This window comes from Macaca nemestrina, chromosome 9 (assembly GCF_043159975.1).
Source record: "Macaca nemestrina isolate mMacNem1 chromosome 9, mMacNem.hap1, whole genome shotgun sequence".
NCBI lineage: Eukaryota > Metazoa > Chordata > Mammalia > Primates > Cercopithecidae > Macaca > Macaca nemestrina.
This window is the reverse complement of record NC_092133.1, coordinates 38,889,207-38,909,681: the sequence shown is the minus strand read 5'-3', so window position 1 is coordinate 38,909,681 and position 20,475 is coordinate 38,889,207. Positions and strand designations below refer to the sequence as shown.

Below are 20,475 nucleotides of genomic sequence, written 5' to 3'. Positions count from 1 at the left end.
TTACTGAGAGATTATGCGGCTTACCCTAATGGTCACTGATTTAATACAAGAAAAAATACTTCAATGCACTCTGTCTTCACAAACACAGGAGGTAACCAGAGAAGATTTTTGTTTCTCAAAATTAGGGTCTGAGGGTAATAGTAATGAAACTTACTTCTTCTCCTATAACTAATTAAATGAGAAATATACTGAAGAATCAGGCAGGAGTTGCCAGTCTCCCCAGTTCACTGCATCAGCTTTGGTGACCTGCTGGAGAGGAAATGCTGCATCTGATGAGGTTCTTCACTCACCCCCATGCAGGGCAACTCATGTTGTGTCTGGTGTCTTTTGAGCCCTGAGAAGCCAGAGCCCAAGGGAATTACCCATTGAATCCCTTCTTCATGGAATAGCCCAGTACAGAAAAATGCAACACTGTGTGGCCAATTCTACCCTCTTTACAAATCAGATATATGTGTTCTTCTGTCACAGGCTGGATCCATTTATCTAGCTGGAGATAGTAGTCTGAGACAGGAGTTGGCAAACTTTCTGTAATGGGTCAGATAGTAAATATTTTAGACTTTTCCGGCCATGTGGTTTCTGTTGCAATTTTTGACATCTGCGATTGTAGCATGAAAGCAGTCATAAACAATCTGCAAATGGATGAGGATTGATATGTTCCAATTTTTATAGAAACAAATGTAAATTTCCCATAAAATGTTTGTTTCAAAAATATTATTTCTTATTTGCATTTGTTCAATGTAAATACTTTTAGCTCACATACTATACAAAAACAGGTGGCAGGATGGATTTGTGCAGGGAGTATTTTTTCTTGATGCCTAATAAAAGAAATTCCTGTCCAGCAGAATTTTCTGCAAAGATGTGCGATTGATTTGTGCTTTTGTGTCCTATTTAAAAAATATTTGTCAGCACAAGACTCCAAAGACTGGCTTTTAACTTTCCCAGAATTTTTTTGTTTTAGCTCTTATATTTAGAACAATGACATATTTCAAATTAATTTTTATTCATAATATGAAGTAATAGTGGCCATGCTTCAATGTCTATAAATTTCTACTTATTCGAGTAACATTTGTAGAAATAAATCTGCGTTGGCATCTTAATAACATTTTAATATAGTACTTGTTTAGAAACATTCAAGGGAATATTTTTAAAAAACAAAATTATAGACTATTTATATAGAAATTTAGGGGGTAGAATTTTTCCTCACCTTTGCATTATAACATTTTTTAAAATAAATAACATTACACACACATATGTGTATGTACATATGGCAGTGTGTATATATATCTACTTTGATATCTGTCCATCCATCTATTTATGCCTCAATACTTGAGTATGTATAGCACAATAACAATGGTTTTCTCCTACATGATAATAATAGCATTCATACTGTGGAGTTATTAGTAAAACATTATTATTTACTATACAGCTTATATTTAAAATGTCCCAATTTTTAAAGAATATTTTAATCACTTTTTTCTTTCAATTCACTCTCCAGTCAAGAAGTAGGCACATAATTTCGGTATCCTGATATTTTCATCTCCTGTAATCAAGAAGAGTCCATTTCCTCTGTTTCCTTTCAGTATGTTGATCTCTGTGAAGAGCTGAAGTCATTAGTCATTTAAATTTTCCTGGGGCTCATTTTGTATGATTGTTTTCTAGATATTATATTCCAGTTATGACTTTGGCAAGAAAGCTACATAGTACTTTGAATATCCCACTGAATCACAGTGGTGAGGCAGGGGCACATAATGTCACATATGCCATTATTGGGTTGTGCTAAGATTCTCACCTAATAAGTTGGAATCTGCCAGATCTCTCCATTGAAGGGGTTCTGCTTTTTATGTGTAAATGATGAAAATCTATGGCATGGTACTGTAAGACTGAACACCCTGCTTCCCAAATTACACATCCAATGGTTTTATCTTTCATTGCCTGACCTGATGATCTTGACCTGAATGGTTACAAATAGGTGATTTTTCTAATTTCATCATTCCTTCTGTATTTTTAAGCTAGGATAAATCTGTAATGAATATCTCTCCCATATCTTTAAATGAAGACAAACAAACTGCATGACAATGACAAGAGCTCAATAGTTTTGTCCTTGCCACTACACTTGTTACCATCCCAGAAGACGTCATTTGAAACTCAATCATGTGTTTATTCACAAATGCCCTGTGAACAGATACTGTGGCCATTTCTCATGTCAACAAAGACTTCAACTTTAAGTCATAATCTACACATAAGGTTGGTGAAAACTGAAATGATGGAATAGGGCAGCAAGTGTGGACAGCCACTAGTGTCCAAGCTTGATGAAAAGGAGAACAGACTCAGAAGGTTGCACCCAAATATCCAAGTACTCTGGACTTCAAATGTGATTTCAGGGCACTTTAGCAAGTTTATTTTCTCTGGTCTTAAGCTCATGCCTCTTATTACTTGGTCTATGCATCTGGAAATGGTACTGCTCTTCTTTGGAATGGGATTTCCTCATCTGCACATCAAAAGATTTAACTACATGATTACCACTCCGTCTTCAACCTTCATGACTTCTTTACATTTCAGTTCATCTATGTCTCTTGTTTCTAGGGTACAACCATATTAATTTCCCTGACTTCTGTGCTACGTGACAACAAAGAATTTCCCAACCCAGAGATGTTTGACCCTCGTCACTTTCTGGATGAAGGTGGCAATTTTAAGAAAAGTAACTACTTCATGCCTTTCTCAGCAGGTAATATAAATGTATTTCCATTTGTGTCTCAGGGTATAAGACAACTTTTTTGATCAGTTGGAACTTACGTGTGCCTCCTCTGCAGTGGTACAGTTACTCTTTGTACATGATCAAGAGCACTGTTCTGAATGTCTGTGTGCTCCCTGCTCATGATACATCCTAATTATTGGGCCAGATTAGTGGGCTTTGGGGAGTTAATCCAATTCTTCCAAATTGAGAAAGCTGAAGTATAGGTTGGTTGAATTCTGCCTCTAGATACACCACTGAGGTACCCAGGAACTCCTCCTAGAAGATAAAACTAATTACATTTTCCTCACTAGCCATGAGGAAGTTATTTCACTCCAGAACTTCACTGAGTGTTTTCCACATGGTGTCCCTCACCCCCTAGGCTGGACTTGTAGGATAAAATTATCCTCAAAATCCTCAAACACTGAAGAGGGTTTTAAAAGCCTCACTTATGAGTTTGGAAAACACAGCAAACAGATCATTTTAGTTCAATAGGACTGAGGCTGTGATACAGGAAAGGATAAGCTGTTGGGAGTTGGGAGGTAGATGGAAAAGCTGTCTGCTTGTTGTTCTCTTATACCCCAAAGTGAGGCATAAGTAACATTTTAATAGCAGTAAAGACATTTGAGCTACCTCAAAGGAGGCAGAGAGGATGAAAAGAAGAGAAGGCAGGGTTATTAAAGGAGCAGGACATTGGCTCTAAATAAAGGATATTAGAACCTTTGCCAAATAACCATGGATGGGATGAGGGGGACAGTGGGAATGTAGCAGGATACTCTGCAGTGATGCAGAGCACCACGCTCTTTCCCTAGTCATGGCCATGTATCTTGAATGTTGGATCTCCACACCCGAAATGTGTGTGCTGAGCGTCTGGTGATAGAATCTCCTTCCTTTATTCTGTGACCTTTGATGTCTGCTTTATATCCGGCACTGTAGATACCAAGAAAACAATAAAAGAAACCTTCCTTCAAGCATTCACCTTTAGCACATGTATTAGTCCATTCTTACATTGCTATAAAGAACTACCTGAGACTGGGTAATTTATGAAGAAAAGAGGTTTAATTCACTCACAGTGCCACAGGCTGTACAGGAAGCATGGCTGGGAGACCTCAGGAAACTTGCAATCATGGTGGGAGGCAGAACATAAGCAAGCACATCTTTCCGTGGCAGAGCAGGAGAGAGAGAGCAAAGAGGAAAGGCTATATGCCTTTAAAAACCGGATCTCATGAGAACTCACTCATTATCATGAGAACAGCAAGGGGGAAATTATCCCCCATGATTTTATCACCTCTCACCAGGTATATCCCCCAACATTGGGAATTACAATTTGACATGAGATTTGGGTAAGGACACAGAGCCTAACCATATCACACACTAATGAATAAATAAATAAATACATAAATAAATAAATGATTATTAGTCTAGGTGACCCATGCTGTCTGTTTCTTCCGCCGTAACAAAATATCCAAGACTAGGTAATTGATAAATAATGGAAATTTATTTCTCACAGTTCTGAAGGCTGGGAGTTCCAAAATCGAGGTGTCAGCAAGTTCAGTGCCTGGTGAGGGCCTGTTCCTTATAGATAATGCCCCCTCTGTATCCTTATATGGCAGAAGGGCAAAAAAGGCAAAAGGGGAGAAATGGCTCCCTTGCATCTCTTGATGTTATTATTTTAGCAAGGACAGAGCCCTCCAGACTTATTCACTTCCTACAAGGCCTCATCTCTTTAGTAATGTTGCATTGGGGATTATGTTTCAACATACAAAATTGGGAGAAGCCATATTCAGATCATAGCACATTTTTCAATGGAAACATAAATATAATGTTGAAGAAATCCAGAGTAAGCAACATTTTCTTGCTCAAGAAGATGAGAAAGCGGGTATGAAAGGAGATAAAATTTGACCTATGTCCTGACTGTAGTAACAGAAAAGTTCATCTTGGCCAAAAGGAGCAGCGTGATATAAAACTTGAAACTTCGTAGTGTGCTAGAGGCTGATGATGAGTGGCTATGCCTAGAGTTGAGGGTAGGGGATGTGAAGAGTGTAAGGAATGATATGAATCATCAGACTGGAAACAGAATGTGAGGGTCCAGGTCAATCCATTGGGACTTTACTCTATAGGACAGACAGGGAAGTCATTGAAAGTTTTAAAGTAAGAAGGTGACATGTTTAGACATGTGCTCCTGAAAGTACCTAGGGGGAAAAAAAAATCTTTGACTGCGTATTGAGCCAGAAATACAAAGGGAAATACAGTATGTTAGCCTCCTCCTCTAGGTCCTTCTCAGTTCAACCCACTTGACAAGGAACGTATGTTTCTAAAGAAAGATTGATGAAGACATTTAAAGTCTGTAGAAAGATTTTAATAAAGTGCTTGGCATGTAGCTGGTACTCAATAAATGTTTGTTGAATACAGAGTGCCTGTTAAGATTTGATATTAGGGGAAGAGTAAGTATGTCCATTCATTCTTTCAGTTGCCTATCCATCCATCCATTCATCCATTTATCCATCCACCCATCCATCCATTCATTCATGCATGCACCCAACCACCCATCTATCTCCTTGTCCTTCCTGTGATTCACTGAACAGTTATTGCATATTCTGTTTGTGCCAGTTATAGAGACAGTGTTTGTCACTGTCACAGTTACACATGAGGAATAACAGATCTCTGTGTTTTCTATTTTCAGGAAAACGGATTTGTGTGGGAGAAGCCCTGGCCCGCATGGAGCTGTTTTTATTCCTGACCTCCATTTTACAGAACTTCAATCTGAAATCTCTGGTTGACTTAAAGGACCTTGACACCACTCCAGTTTTCAATGGATTTGTCTCTGTGCCTCCCGTCTACCAGCTGTGCTTCATCCCTGTCTAAAGAAGAGCAGATGGTCTGGCAGCTGTTGTGCTGTCCCTGCAGCTCTCTTTCCTCCAGGGCGTTATCCACCTTTCACTATCTGCGATACCTTTTCTGGCCTGTCATCTCACATTTTCCTTTCCCTCAAGATCTAGTGAACATTCAGCTTCCATTAAGGAGAATTTCCTATGTTTCACTGTGCAACTATATCTGCTATTCTCCATACTCTCTAACAGTTGCATTGACTGTCACATAATGCTAATACTTATCTAATGTTGAGTTATTAATATGTTTTCAGTGTTAAATAGAGAAAGATGATTTGTGTATTATAATTCAAAGGCATTTCTTCTTTGCATGTTCTAAATAAAAAAACATTATTATTTGCTGAGTCAGTTTATTAGATCTTCCTTCTTTTATGCATAACGTAGGTGAGTAATTAAACAAAATAGAGTTCCAGGAGGCCATGCTGGTTCTCAAAATGATGAGGACAGAAAGGACAAAGGGGAAGAGGGTCGGGAAGCTATTTTGGCTGAGTGTTAGAGTTACTTGAGGATTGGATTTGAAAGTGAGAAACTGTGTCCAGGAGCAGTTCCAACCTGTAGGGAAATAGTCAGAGGATTAGCCAAAGGGAGAAATGGATACTAAATGTTAGAATTCTTATATCCACATTGGTGTTTTTTGTTTTGTTTTGTTTTGTTTTTGTTGTTTTTTTTTTTTTTTTTTTTTTTTTTTTTTTTGAGACAAAGTCTTGCTCTGTCACCCAGGCTGGAGTGCAGTGGTACGATCTCGGCTCTCTGCAACCTCCGCCTCCCAGGTTCAAGTGATTCTCCTGCCTCAGCCTTCTGAGTAGCTGGGATTATAGGTGCATGCCACCACGCCTGGCTAAATTTTGTATTTTTAGTACAGACAGGTTTTCACCGTGTTAGCCAGGATGGTCTCGAACTCCTGACCTCGTGATCTGCCTGCCTCGGCCTCCCAAAGTGCTGAGATTACAGGTGTGAACTACTGTGCCTGGTCTGGTGTTAAAGTGTCATTATTTTATCTCTAAATAAAGAATCAGAGTACTTTTATTACTTCATGTTTCCAACTTAGAACCAGGTAAAGAAGCATAAATATATGCTTTCATATTGCTGCTCATGTGCTCTGTCATGCTTCTCTCTTCAAACATGAACGAATTTCTCTTTTTTTTTTTTTGAGATGGTGTCTCACTTTTGTTGCCCAGGCTGGATTGCAATGGTGTGATCTTGGCTCACTGCAATCTCCACCTTCAGGGTTCAAGTGATTTTCCTGCTTCAGCCTCCCAAGTAGCTGGGATTACAGGTGCCCACCACCACACCAGGCTAATTTTTGTATTTTTAGTGGAGACAGGGTTTCACCATGTTGGCCAGACTGGTCTTGAACTCCTGACCTCAAGTGATCCACTCACCTCAGCCTCACAAAGTGCTGGGATTATAGGCATGAGCCACTACGTTTGGCTGTACAAAATTTCTAAGAAGAATTACCAGGATTTTATCTTTCTCAATTTCTCCTATATTATTTTACTTTTAACATAAGTGGGATGATAATTTTATGCTATGGCCCTAATATAATTAGCCTCATGTCATCTCCAAAGCATAGACAACTAAGTATCTTATGTTAAATTATATTCACCACTCTTCCTGTCTTCTACTTGAAATGTAAGAAATAAGAAGTAACATAACTCATTATGCTTCTCACAGCTCATCTCCCAGAAGAAGTTACTTATACTTTGGAACATGTTTTAAAGATAATATGTGGGTGCAGGTGTACATGTACATCTATATATGTATGTGTACTTTATGTGTATTCACCCATTTTATATATTATATATAACTTATGCACATACACATATAGGGTTAAATGTTTATTTACAATATTGGGCTCATATCACACATCTTGTATTAAAACTTACTATTTTCCTATCAAGTAACATGCCAGCAAAACCTCTAAAGTGATAGAAACATAGGCAAATGATTCAGAGAGATAATAGAAGAGAAAGTGGATATGAGTATTACGTTAATGGGAAGAACCAAATGGAAATTACACATTATACCTTTTAAACCTTCTTCAGTGGGAAATGAAAATGTATTAATGTAGTGTTAGTAGAGGTGTTGGCAAACATCCCTAGGTGAGATACATCAAGGAGTTGTTAAGTCTGTTTTCTTCTGGAGACTGTAGTGAATAATCTGTTTTCCTGCCTATTTTAGCTCCTAATGGCTGCCTGCATTCCTTGGCTCATGAACTCTTCCTTCTTTCACTCCAAACACTTGCTTCTGTTGTCACATCTCCTACTCCTACTACTGACTCTTATTCTCACATCTCCCTTACGTTAGAAATGCAAAATGTTTTTTCCCTGGTACTGCAAATAAATAGCACTCAAACATAAATTTAATTTTCTCAGCAAGGCAGTTTTTACTTTCTGCAGAAAGAGTGCTCCTTGTAGATGGAACAAGGGTGAGAGCACACGTGTACAGAGGAGGGGAAGAGGTTCTTATTCCTGATGGAGATAGCCTCTACTGCTGTGTCATTCCCCTGTTTTCTAGAGTTGGACTGCATAGTCTAAACTAATTTCGACTGGTTATTTTAAAAAAGAGCAAGAGTATGAGCCAGAGTGGTGAGGCATGTAGTTTGGCAGGAAGGGCAGTTACAGAACTAGTGGCTCAGGGTGAGTCAGGATGGAGCAGGTGACCGGGGTGACTCATTTCAAAGCAAGTGACCAGGGGAACAGATGTGAACTACTGATTAGGACTGGAGGGAAAGTTGTTTACTGAAATTAGAAGCAACTGGGTGAAGGGAACCAGGAAGTTAAACTTTAAAATGGAGAATCAATAATAGAGCTGAACATACTGACATGCTGATTCTTTGAAGAGAAACTTGGGGTTCACTATATTTAACAATTCTTCATCTTGAATTTTTCCAATTCTTTCTCTTCAAACTTCCTTAATATGTCTTGGCTTAGCTGTTTGGCATGATTCTCTAAAAGAAAAAGCTTCTCTGAATAAGGTGGAGGACAATTAAGGGACGTTTTAGTAAGTGCTGCCTGTATGAGTCTGTGCATCAGCCCACAGATGCATGGTATGACACAACACCCAACAAGAATGAATATGCCCACTACGGCCATGAGAGAAGTAAGAACTGAGGCTATGATTTTTTTTCCATTTACTGAATGATTTTTCTAGCCACCTTTTAAAGCGGTCATTTACCCCTGAGTTTTTGGTTAACTCACTGGACAGAGCAGTTAGACCTTGCAATGCATTTGTTATACTTCCATCAGGGGCAGTATTATTTGGGATGAAGGTACAACATTGAGTTTTAATCATGAGGCAAACTCTTCCTCTTTCTGCTGATATAATGTCTAAGGCTATTCTATTTTCCCAAGCCATCTGGCTAGCAGCCCCTAATTTCTCTGCTATTTCTTTAACAGCATCTCTAGTGTAGTTAATAAACCACTGTTGACCATAATAGATGTAATTTATCCAGACTACATTTTTATTAATTTTCACCCACCAGAATATTGACTGAAATCCTGAAGTTATTTGATCACGGGTTTTAAATTCATCTGGCACTCCTCGTTGAGCTCTAATAGCATTTATATAAACAAGGGGGTCAAAGGACCCATATAGGGTACTTCTTCCTTTACAATTTTCTCTTTTCTTTGTAATTGTGTTGACGGAATGCTAGAGTCAAAGGGAAAGCAAATTGGACTAGAGCACAAGAGCTGCTCTAATTACTTGGCAGAGTACCCAGCAATAGTCCCCCATACTACCACCACACTTATGCTCAGGGATGAACAAGGACAGACTGATTGGTAAGCTCTTGAAGAGGCTTGGTTTCACTACACCCTGTTAAATCTTCAAGGAATGCTAACTTTTCCCCCTGCTGTGAAAGGCATGAGGTGAAGTTAATATCAGGGGCTGGAGGCCAGATGGCCCTTGAGGGCTGACCCACAGGGCTCTTAACCTCAGGGTAAAGCAGTAAAAGAGTCTTGCATGACCCATCACCCCAGGTTGTGGGGTTCTGGAAGAGAGCTACCATACAACTCATGCCCAGTCCCTGAGACGACCATCCAAGTAGAAAGGGAACATCTGGGTGTCTGGCCTATCGCACAAGCGTTTCAGTCACTTTTGTTTAGTGTGCAAACAGAATATTTTATCCATTCCAGCCAAGCATTTGCATCTTGATACCCTTTTTCAATTGCTATAGTTTGTTTTAAATAGTTAACTTCTACAACAACTACTTTGATTTTATCATCGGGTATATAACAAGAGAAGGTTTGGTTAGGGGAGAATGTAGGAGAGGGAGAAAAGGGTGCAGGAAGTGAGGAGGCAATGAAGCACATTTCAAAGGATCCTGAGACTTCTGCTCCTATACCATAGAAATGGCTTAACGAAGGGAAGAACTCTGGGGAGCAGAGACAGTAATCTGTACTGGATTACATTGGTTTAGCTGACAGTGGGGAGGGATAACTCCTTTAGTAAAATGAATATATGGTTTTAAGAAATTGCAGGTACTGGTTGGGGTGGTCCATCCTTGCTCTTTAGTATTTTATAGAGCATTGAACCAACTTTGGCAGAGAAGCTCTGATCTAGGAGGACAAGATTTCCAGTTAATACTGGAATCTTCATCAAACTCTTCTCAAACTAACTTATCCCTGTTAACAGATTTTTAGTCTGAGGAGAGCTAGGAAGGATAAAGTACTTTTCTGAAGTGGAGAGTTGCCTCTAACTTGGCAAGTCTCCACAGGGTGTAACAAGGCAATCATCAAAAGTAATAGTTTGAGGCAAAATCTACTTGGTACATCAATAACTAGGTGGTCAGCAATAGAGCAAGGAAAGAAGAAGGAGTAACAGAGTAGATGAAAGGAGTTAAATTTTTCTTAGCTTTAGTTCGATAGGGTTTTCCCCTCAGACTATGGCCCATGACTCTGGAAGGGGCGGCACTTTCTTGACTAGGGTGTGATGGGTCCATCCTTTTTCTGCTGTCCAGACTGCGGTTTCGGGAGTTAGGAGCACTAGGTAAGGTCCTTCGAAGGCCGGTTCGAACCTTTCATTTTCTTCAACTTTTGACAATGACGTGGTCCCCAGGCTGACGTTGGTATGCTGGAAACTCTAGGGGTGGCACCTGTGCTAAAAGACCTTTTGTTCTGAGGGAAGGGAAAGTGGAAGATAAACCAAGTATATAATTTCTGAGAAACTGATCTTTTGTTTCAAATGTAGGGAGATCAGTAGTTGAAAGTAGATAAGGCAATCTATAAAGCATCTCATAAGGGGATAGGCCTATGTCTTTTCAGGGAGCAATTCAGACTCTCAACAGTGTAATAGGCCTTCTTACCTTACTTGTTGAAGGTAGGTGTCAGAGAGTATGATATTCACATGTTATATCCAGTACCTGAGCTCATTTCTTAATAACATGTACAGTGAAATGAGTCCTATTATCTGAATCAATGTTTTCTATTAATCTAAACTTAGGTATAATATTTTCAGCTAATGCCTTGACTACACTATTAGCAATTGGACTTGAAAAGAAAATAGCTTCTACCCAATGAGTAAGGTGATCTACTATTACTAATAAATACTTTAGACAATCAATTGGAGGCATCTCTATGCAAGCAATCTGGATATTCTGGAATGGCGTTAAGCTTGGATTCCTTCCCCTGAGGATTAATGTTTCTATAGCTTGTTTATTAGTTTTCTTATATGCTAAGCAACTGTCTGTAACTTGTTTGGCCAGGGTATAAATTTCTATACCACTATAAACTCTGAGAACTACATCACACATGCCTTGGGGTCCCCAGTGGGTCCCTTGATGCAGTTGGAACAATATTTCCCCTCGTAAGATGTTTGGATAACATTTTTCTCTGGTTTAGCACTCTCCTTTTTCCTTCTGAATTTTTTTAGCACCTATTTTTATTAGTTTTTAGACAAAGAAAGCCAAATGTCATTTTATATTTGACAATGCTTTCTGTAAGATTTTATAGCAGATAAGCTAAATTTTACCTTTATATTAGTATACTATTAATGTTAAACTCAATTTTTGTAAAACCTTGTAGACATTATTTATCCAATTTTAATGTCTGACCATAAGGTAAGATTTTTATAGACTCTTTTTAACCCTTTATAATTTTTGTTAAAGAGCAGGTTAGTGCTTAAAAAAAAACTGATATGCTTTTTATGTCTAGTTCACAGAAAAACTGGATGATACCCCTTTAACTTTAGCCAATGTTTACCACAGAATTTCCTTTATAATTAACGTTTCAGAGTTTGCTTAAGCCTTCAAAACAATTTTTTAAATCTTTAATGTAGGTAAAATTCACATTTTTATGCCTCCTTATAATCCTTTTACCAAAAGTACATTTTACTTTCCTTACACACCTTGCACGTAAACTGTTTCTTCAATAGTTTTACATTCAAGAGGCCTAATTACTTTCAATTTATACAATAATTCTTGCATAAATTCCCTTTTATAGCATTTTTCATGACTTTCACAGACAGTCTTTGACATGGCTCAACTTTCTGACTTGTAAACATCCCTTTCTTGAAACAACCAATTAATCTATTTTAGGACAAGAAGTTACCACATAACATTTCTTTTACATAAATTCTCTCCTCCCCCCCTTTTTTTTGGTCAAAGATGATAACTGTTCTTTTCCAAAGTGAACTTCCTTCATGTCCATGGACTAGATTGCCTAAGGCCACAAGATTGAAAGTTAGGATAATACATGTTACACTGTTAATTTTTAGCTAACTTTACTTTTGTTGAAAACCTTGTAAGTTTGGGATTTTTATTATCCTTTGCTATTAATAAGACTTCATTTGGTCTAAATTTTTTTCCCAAAGTATAAGCCACTTCAAAGGCATACTTACAACTGGTGTAGATGGTTCTTCCCTGGTTCTGTGAGTACTTTAAGGCTTGGCTGAGTGCAAACAGCTCACACGTTTGAGCAGACCAATTATTATACAATTTTCCTAACTCTATTTTTACAAGAGTTTCCCAATCAATTACTGAATACCCATTCTTTCTTTTTCCCTCAATCACCCAGGTGGCACCACCTATAAATAAGTGTTGTCCCATCCTGAAGGGAGTTCCTCTTAGGTCTGGTTGGGCCTTTGTAAGGTAATTAATTAAGATTTAGATCCCCTGTTAGGAAACCTGCTGCATTAAGTGAATTATCAGTGGCTAACGTGAAATCACACTTTTCTAACAGAATAGCATCATACTTCAAGATTCTTTTTTTTGTTTTAACTTTTCCAAAACTCTTTACTAAATATGCCTCAGATTACCACACTTAATGCCCTTCATTGTTTAAAAATAAAATACTTCAAGATTCTTGAGTCAGTAAGCTACCTTTTTGCTTTTTTTGACTTAGGATAGTTCTGAATTGGTAAGGTGTGCTCACAATGAGGTTTCCTCTAAAAGTCATTTTTCTACTTTCTTCTGTTAGCAAAGCAGTTGCAACTAAAGACTGAAAGCATTTGGACCATCTGCAGGTTACTAGGTTAAGAATTTTTGATAGGAAGGCTACGGGTTGTCAGTGCTTTTGGGTATTTCTAAGGCTACGCCCTTGTTTACACCGAAAACAAGATGGAATGGCTGTTTCAGGAAGGTAAAGCTAGGACAGGGGCAGTTACTAATAGATGTTTTGACTTTTCCACCTGTTGGATTTCTGGTATTTGGCAAATGACGGTGTTTGGCCCATCTTGTGTGAGGTTTTTTTAACAAGGGTTTTGTTTTTAGGGCATAAGAGTCTATCCATAGATGACAGTTTCCAACTAATCTTGAAATTTTCTAAGATTGTTTGTTTCTAAGATAAGCTTGTTTAGTCTCTAGCAGAGGCATGGATATGATGCCTTCAATCTGTTCAAGCTTAATTTACTGTTTACCTTTGGTAATTAAATGACTTGTTCTAATATTTGACTAAATAAATTTGGAGACTCTGTAAACCCTTGGGGTAAGATTGTCTATGGGTATTGGCTATTTTCAACTGGAGTGAGGGTCTTCTCACTCAAAGGCAAATAGGTCCTGGCTCTCCTCTGCCAATGGACAAGCCCAGAAGGCATTTTAAAAATCTATTATCGTAACAACAGGGTGGGTCATTTGAACTGTCTGATTAATACCTCTAAGGTCTTGCACTTACTGGTGTGACCCATCTGGCTTCTTTACAGGCAGTATTGGAGTGTTATAGGGTCACGAAGAAGGCCTTCAATGATCACTTACAGGTTTTAAATTTACCCCGGCTTTTAAAGGAATAGGGTACATTGCTTTCACTTTACTACTCTCTCTCTCTCTGTCTCTCTATTTTTTTTATCCTTCTAATATTTTAACATTAGGCCTAGGGGATTATTAGGGGGAATATTATTGTTGTTAGCTTTATCCTTCACCTTACTTGGGGTATTTTCCGTTTGGGGGGTTAGGCTCAATTTCCCTTACCAGAAATGTTTCACATTTTGGGGTGAGGCTCAATTCCCTTACTGGAAATACCTTGCCTTTTTGGGTGAGGCTCAATTTCCCTTACTAGAAATGTCTCACCTCTTTTTCATCCCCAAGATATCCTGACTAAGGAATACTTCATTGCCCCCCATGGCTTCTCTTTCCTTAGTCCCAACTAAGGAATGCCTTACCACCCCTGTAGCTTCTCTTTCCTTGGTATGTCCCAACCAAGGAATGCTTCATTGCCCCTGCGTTTTTTCTTTCCTTAGTCCTGACCACCAAGGAAATACTTTACCATTTCCTCCAGTGTTTCCTTCCTTGGCTTGTGCAGGAAGTTGTCTGGTCCACGAGGTACGTGAGGATCCTTTACTCCAGGTCACCAGCCCGTGTCTTTCCGCCTTGCTGAGAGTTCGGGTTTATTCAACACAGCAGGGTTTCAGTTCCTCACCCCTGAGGTCACCACAATGAGGCAGCAGGGCGCCTCCTTATGAGAGAAGACTGGAGACCGCCCCCAGAGGAGAATAGGTCCCCGTACGGGCCACCAAATTGTTAGAAATGCAAAATACTTGTTCCCTGGTCCTGCAAAGAAATAGCGCTTGAATATAAATTTAATTTTCTCAGCAAGACAATTTTTATCTTCTGCAGAAAGAGTGCTCCTTGCAGGTGGAACAATGGCGAGAGCACACCCGTACTGAGGAGGGGACGAGGTTCTTATTCCTGATGCAGGTAACCTCTACTGCTGTATCATTCCCCTATTGGCTAGGGTTGGACTGCACAGTCTAAGCTAATTCTGATTGGCTATTTTAAAAAAGAGCAGGCGTATGAGCTGGAGTGGTGGGGTAAGTAGTTTAGGGGGAAGGGCGGTTACAGAACTGGTGGCTCAGGATGAGTCAGGATGGAACAGGTGACCAGGGGTGACTCGGGTCAAAGGAAGTGACAAGGAGAACAGATGTGAACTGCTGATTGGGACTGGTAAGAAAGTTGTTTACTGAAACTGGGAGCAAGGGGGCAAAGAGAATCAGCAAGTTAAACTTTAAAACAGAAAATCAAAGAATAAGATAGCTGAATATACTGACTCTTTGAAGAGAAACTTGGGATTCACTATATTTAGCACTTATGTAAAGACCCTTGTGATTACATGAAACCCACCAGCTTAATCTCTTTATGTCAAGACATTATTTAGCCTACCATACTATTATTATACCCATTTGAACACTCAAACAACTGCACTGATGATCTGTTAAGTATCTTGTTCAAGGTGACACAGCTTTTTAAGTGTCAGAGCCAACAGTTGAAAAATGACAATCTGACTGGAAAGTAGAAGGTGCTAACAACTTTGCTAAATCTCTGCGTTTATTTTTATTGTTTATATTTCATCCCTCAAATATACGTTTCATATGAGCAGAGAACTTTCTTGGGCTCACTAACGAATACCAGCCATCTGAAACACTGTTTAGAAGATATTGGCTAAATAAATACTAGATAAATTAATGACTACTTAGTGAATGAATGAATGAATGAATGTGGCAAAAAAGAGCGTGTGAATTTGTTTATTCTCTTATAAAGCCAATGGGACTATATTCATAGAAATGTGTATAAACACCTCCATCCTTCAAACAGTTACACTTCTTGAGTATAATGGATATCACTGAATGTATATATTAATTACTCTATATATGAATGCTTATTTTATGATTGTTTGTAATAGATTTGAAACAAAAATCTTCCTGGAGGTTGTAAATAAATTATGGTGGATCTTAAAAATGGAAAAGTATGCATAGTTTCAAATGATTTTCTTTTTTTTTTTTTTTGCAAAAATATATTTTATTTTATTTTATTTATTTATTTATTTATTTTTTTAAATTTATTTATTATTATTATACTTTAAGTTGTAGGGTACATGTGCATAATGTGCAGGTTTGTTACATATGTATACTTGTGCCATGTTGGTGTGCTGCACCCATCAACTCATCATTTACATCAGGTATAACTCCCAATGCAATCCCTCCCCCCTCCCCCCTCCCCATGATAGGCCCCTGTGTGTGATGTTCCCCTTCCTGAGTCCAAGTGATCTCATTGATCAGTTCCCACCTATGAGTGAGAACATGCGGTGTTTGGTTTTCTGTTCTTGTGATAGTTTGCTAAGAATGATGGTTTCCAGCTGCATCCATGTCCCTACAAAGGACGCAAACTCATCCTTTTTGATGGCTGCATAGTATTCCATGGTGTATATGTGCCACATTTTCTTAATCCAATCTGTCACTGATGGACATTTGGGTTGATTCCAAGTCTTTGCTATTGTGAATAGTGCTGCAATAAACATACGTGTGCATGTGTCTTTATAGCAGCATGATTTATAATCCTTTGGGTATATACCCAGTAATGGGATGGCTGGGTCATATGGTACATCTAGTTCTAGATCCTTGAGGAATTGCCATACTGTTTTCCACAATGGTTGAACTAGTTTACAATCCCACCAACAGTGTAAAAGTGTTCCTATTTCTCCACATCCTCTCCAGCACCTGTTGTTTCCTGACTTTTTAATAATCGCCATTCTAACTGGTGTGAGATGGTATTCAAATGATTTTCATAATTATATAATGATGAAGTATTTATTGTATGGCAGACACTATTTTAATCATATGAAAACATTAATTAATTTCTTATAACAATACAATGAATTTGGTACAATTATAATTCATCTTCATTTAACAGATAAGGTCGTGGAGGAATAGAGATGTTTATTAACGTGTCCAATGTCACAAGGCAAATAAGTGACACAGATGGGGTAAATAGAAGATCTGACTCCAGAGTCTACTCCCAAACTCTATTTCTGGGGAGTCTCATCTGTACAGTCCTTCTAGGCTCTGGCTCTGAGAGACATGGCCTCCCTTCTTCCGCCTCATGCTATCCTGATATCTATGTTCTCCTTTCCATTGCTCTTCAATGCTATTCCAAATCTGGGTAGAAAAGCCTTAGCTTCACAGTCCCTCAATAATAATGAAATGGGTGTTTCCTTATCCCCCTCGCAGGATGTGTGACAGTGGTGTGGCTCACCTCCTTGGTGCTTCGCTGCTTAAGGGAGCATGCAGATGGGCAGGTACAGAGGCTGTGGGGAGTGCTTTTTGGACTCTGGCCCCATGGCAGCATCTAGGGGTGTCTGTGACTCCTGAAGCCCAAGTGGGCTGTGTTACAGTGTGCTTTTTCAGCTTTGCTCTCTGCACATGGCTTGTGTTAATCAGCTGAGCTAGACCCTCTGCCTTATTGTAAGGACATAGGGCTTTCTGTATCCTGGGTTCTTGCCCTAGTTACCAGAGAAATGAGATCCCATGTGGGTTTGGAGGATGAGTGCAAAGTTTCATTGTGTGGTGGAAGTAGCTCTCAGAGAGATGGATTAAGATTTAGAGGGAGGGCCGGGCGCGGTGGCTCAAGCCTGTAATCCCAGCACTTTGGGAGGCCGAGACGGCCGGATCACGAGGTCAGGAGATCGAGACCATCCTGGCTAACACGGTGAAACCCCGTCTCTACTAAAAAATACAAAAAACTAGCCGGGCGAAGTGGCGGGCGCCTGTAGTCCCAGCTACTTGGGAGGCTGAGGCAGGAGAATGGCGTGAACCCGGGAGGCGGAGCTTGCAGTGAGCTGAGATCCGGCCACTGCACTCCAGCCTGGGCGACAGAGCATGACTCCGTCTCAAAAAAAAAAAAAAAAAAAAAAAAAAAGATTTAGAGGGAGATGGGGTGGGAAGTGGTCTTCCCTTGGAATAGGGCTGGTCAGTGGCTGGACTCTCCTCCAAGCACCCCCGGATGAATTTCCCTTGGCAGCATACTATCTGTACCCCAATAACTTATGGAAAAATAAAAAAGAATAAATAAATCTGTAACATTAAAAAATAAATAAATAAAACTGATGCACCCCTCCCCCGCAAAAAAAGAAAAGAGCACAGGGAACAACATAAGGGCTTACATAGTGCTAGTAAGAATTTCTGTAACCATCCTCCAGAGAGAAATACCTCTAATTCATTGGATATCAGGTAGAGTGTTCAAAGAGTATTTCCTCAGTAAAAGGGAAAAAAATAATCCATAGGCTAAGAGCTGCTCTGATGTGCTCTAATAAAGTTAAATACAAACTTCAAAAGGATAAAACTGTTTTCTAGTAACTTAACTACATTTTGGAAGAACACACAAAAGTATTTATAAGATCATACAAATTTTCTGCAGCCTTAACATAAAATCACAATGGTTTTTATCCAAACAAGAATTATCAGACATGCAAGCAAAAGGGAAGATATGAGAAAAAACGTAATATATAGAAATAGGTTTAAAAATTATGACAAGGAAAATAAGATAGTTATAACTGAATATCTAGCTTCCATGTGTTCAAGAAAGCAGAGGGAAGATTGGCCATACTACTTATCAAAAGGGGATATATTAAAAAAAAACACAGATTGGAAACCTAGAGAAAAAAGTGCAAGGTCTGAAATGAAAAGCACACTGGATTGAATTGTAGATTAGAAACTACAAAAAAAAATAAGTGAATTTGAAGACATAAGAGAAGAAACTATTCTAAATTAAACAAAGGGAAAAAAAAAGACTGAAATAAATTGCTGGGTATATACCCAAAGGATTGTAAATCATGCTGCTATAAAGACACATGCACACGTATGTTTATTACGGCACTATTCACAATAGCAAAAATTTGGAATCAACCCAAATGTCCATCAGTGACCGACTGGATGAAGAAAATGTGGCACATATACACCATGGAATACTATGCAGCCATCAAAAAGGATGAGTTTGTGTCCTTTGTAGGGACATGGATGCAACTGGAAACCATCATTCTCAGCAAACTATCGCAAGAACAGAAAACCAAACACCGCATGTTCTCACTCATAGGTGGGAACTGAACAATGAGATCACTTGGACTCGGGAAGGGGAACATCATACACCGGGGCCTATCATGGGGAGGAGGGAGGGGGGAGGGATTGCATTGGGAGTTATACCTGATGTAAATGACGAGTTGATGGGTGCTGACGAGTTGATGGGTGCAGCATGCCAACATGGCACAAGTATACATATGTAACAAACCTGCACGTTGTCCACATGTACCCTAGAACTTAAAATAAAAAAAAAAAAAGACCAAAGAATAAATAAGTGGTGGGACAACTTCAACTAGATTTTAAAATGTGCAATCATTGCTCATAAATGTGGATAAAAGAAATATGGAAAATATAATAGCTATATTTTCCCCAAAAGACAATCTTAAAAGCAACCAAAAGGGATTTTAAATGTGGGCAAGTGAAATTAAGGTGTATGGTCTTTCTTAGTTCTCTTTTTGCTTTTTTTTTTTTTTTTAAATGCACACAGTGTTAAGTTGTTGTCAGCTTAAAATAATGCATTATAAGGTAGTATTTTCAAGTGCCATGGTAACCTCAACCCCCCACCCAAAAAGAAAAAAAATACAATGGAGACACAAAAGTTAAAAGCATGACACTAACTTATATTGTAAGGGAAAATAACCTTCATTAAAAGGAAGACAAGAAAAAAAAGAAAGAAAGAAGGAAGAAAAGACTAAAAAACAAACAAAAGCAAAGAACAAAATGACAGGAGTAAGTCCTTACTTATCAATAATAATATTGAAAGTAAATGGACTAAACTCTTCAATCAAACTTTGTAGAGTGGCTAAATGGATTAAAAATAACCCAGTGATCTGTGGCCTAAAAGAAACATATTTCACCTATAAAGACACATAGACTGAAAATAGAAAGATGGAAAAAGATATTCCAAGCCAATGAAAACCAATAAAGAGCAGCATTGCTATACTTATATCAGACAAAACAGATTTCAACACAAAAACTATAAGAGACAAAGAAGGTCATTATATAATGATAATGGGGTCATTCAGCAAGAGGATGTAACAATTTTAAATATATATTCACCCAACACTAAGGCATCCAGATATACAAAGAAAATATTAGAGCTAAAGAGGAAAATAGGCCCCAATAAAATAATAGGAGATTTCAACTCCTCACTTTCAATATTGGACAGAATTCCAGACAGAAAATCAATAAAGATACATCAAACTGAATCTGCACTATAAAACAAATGGATCTAATAGATATTTATAGAACATTTTATTCAAGAGCTACAGAATACACATTCTTTTCTTTAGCACACAGATCATTCTCAAGGATAAACTATATGTTAGGTCACAAAATAGTTCTTAAAACATTCACATAATTTGAAAGAATATCAAGCATCTTTTTTGGCTGCAATAGAATAAAACTAGAAATCAGTAACAAGGGGAATTTTGGAAACTATTCCTATACATGGAAATTAAACAGTATGCTCCTGAATGACTAGTGAGTCCATGAAGAGATTAAAAAGGAAATTGAAAAATTTCTTGAAACAACTGATAATGGAAACACAGCATATGAAAACCTGGGGTCTACAGCAAA

The 20,475-nt window shown here is 38.4% G+C and overlaps 1 protein-coding gene and 1 long non-coding RNA gene across 5 annotated transcripts in view; both read left to right on the top strand.

Moving 5' to 3' along the window:
• The window catches only part of CYP2C9 (cytochrome P450 family 2 subfamily C member 9), a 51,163-nt gene extending 45,200 nt beyond the window's left edge, over nt 1-5,963 (top strand). For all 4 annotated transcript variants that reach the window (XM_011738245.2, XM_011738266.2, XM_011738259.2 and 1 more), the window contains 2 exons: nt 2,584-2,725; nt 5,415-5,963. In XM_011738245.2, coding sequence (XP_011736547.2) covers nt 2,584-2,725; nt 5,415-5,596 — 324 coding nt within the window. In that variant the 3' untranslated portion in view covers nt 5,597-5,963. The remainder of the gene's footprint in view (nt 1-2,583; nt 2,726-5,414) is intronic.
• An 8,921-nt stretch (nt 5,964-14,884) lies between these two features.
• Nucleotides 14,885-20,475, top strand: part of LOC139356220 (uncharacterized) — a 138,599-nt gene continuing 133,008 nt past the window's right edge. Inside the window, exon 1 of the long non-coding RNA XR_011607726.1 lies at nt 14,885-14,992. This is a non-coding gene — a long non-coding RNA (uncharacterized lncRNA). The remainder of the gene's footprint in view (nt 14,993-20,475) is intronic.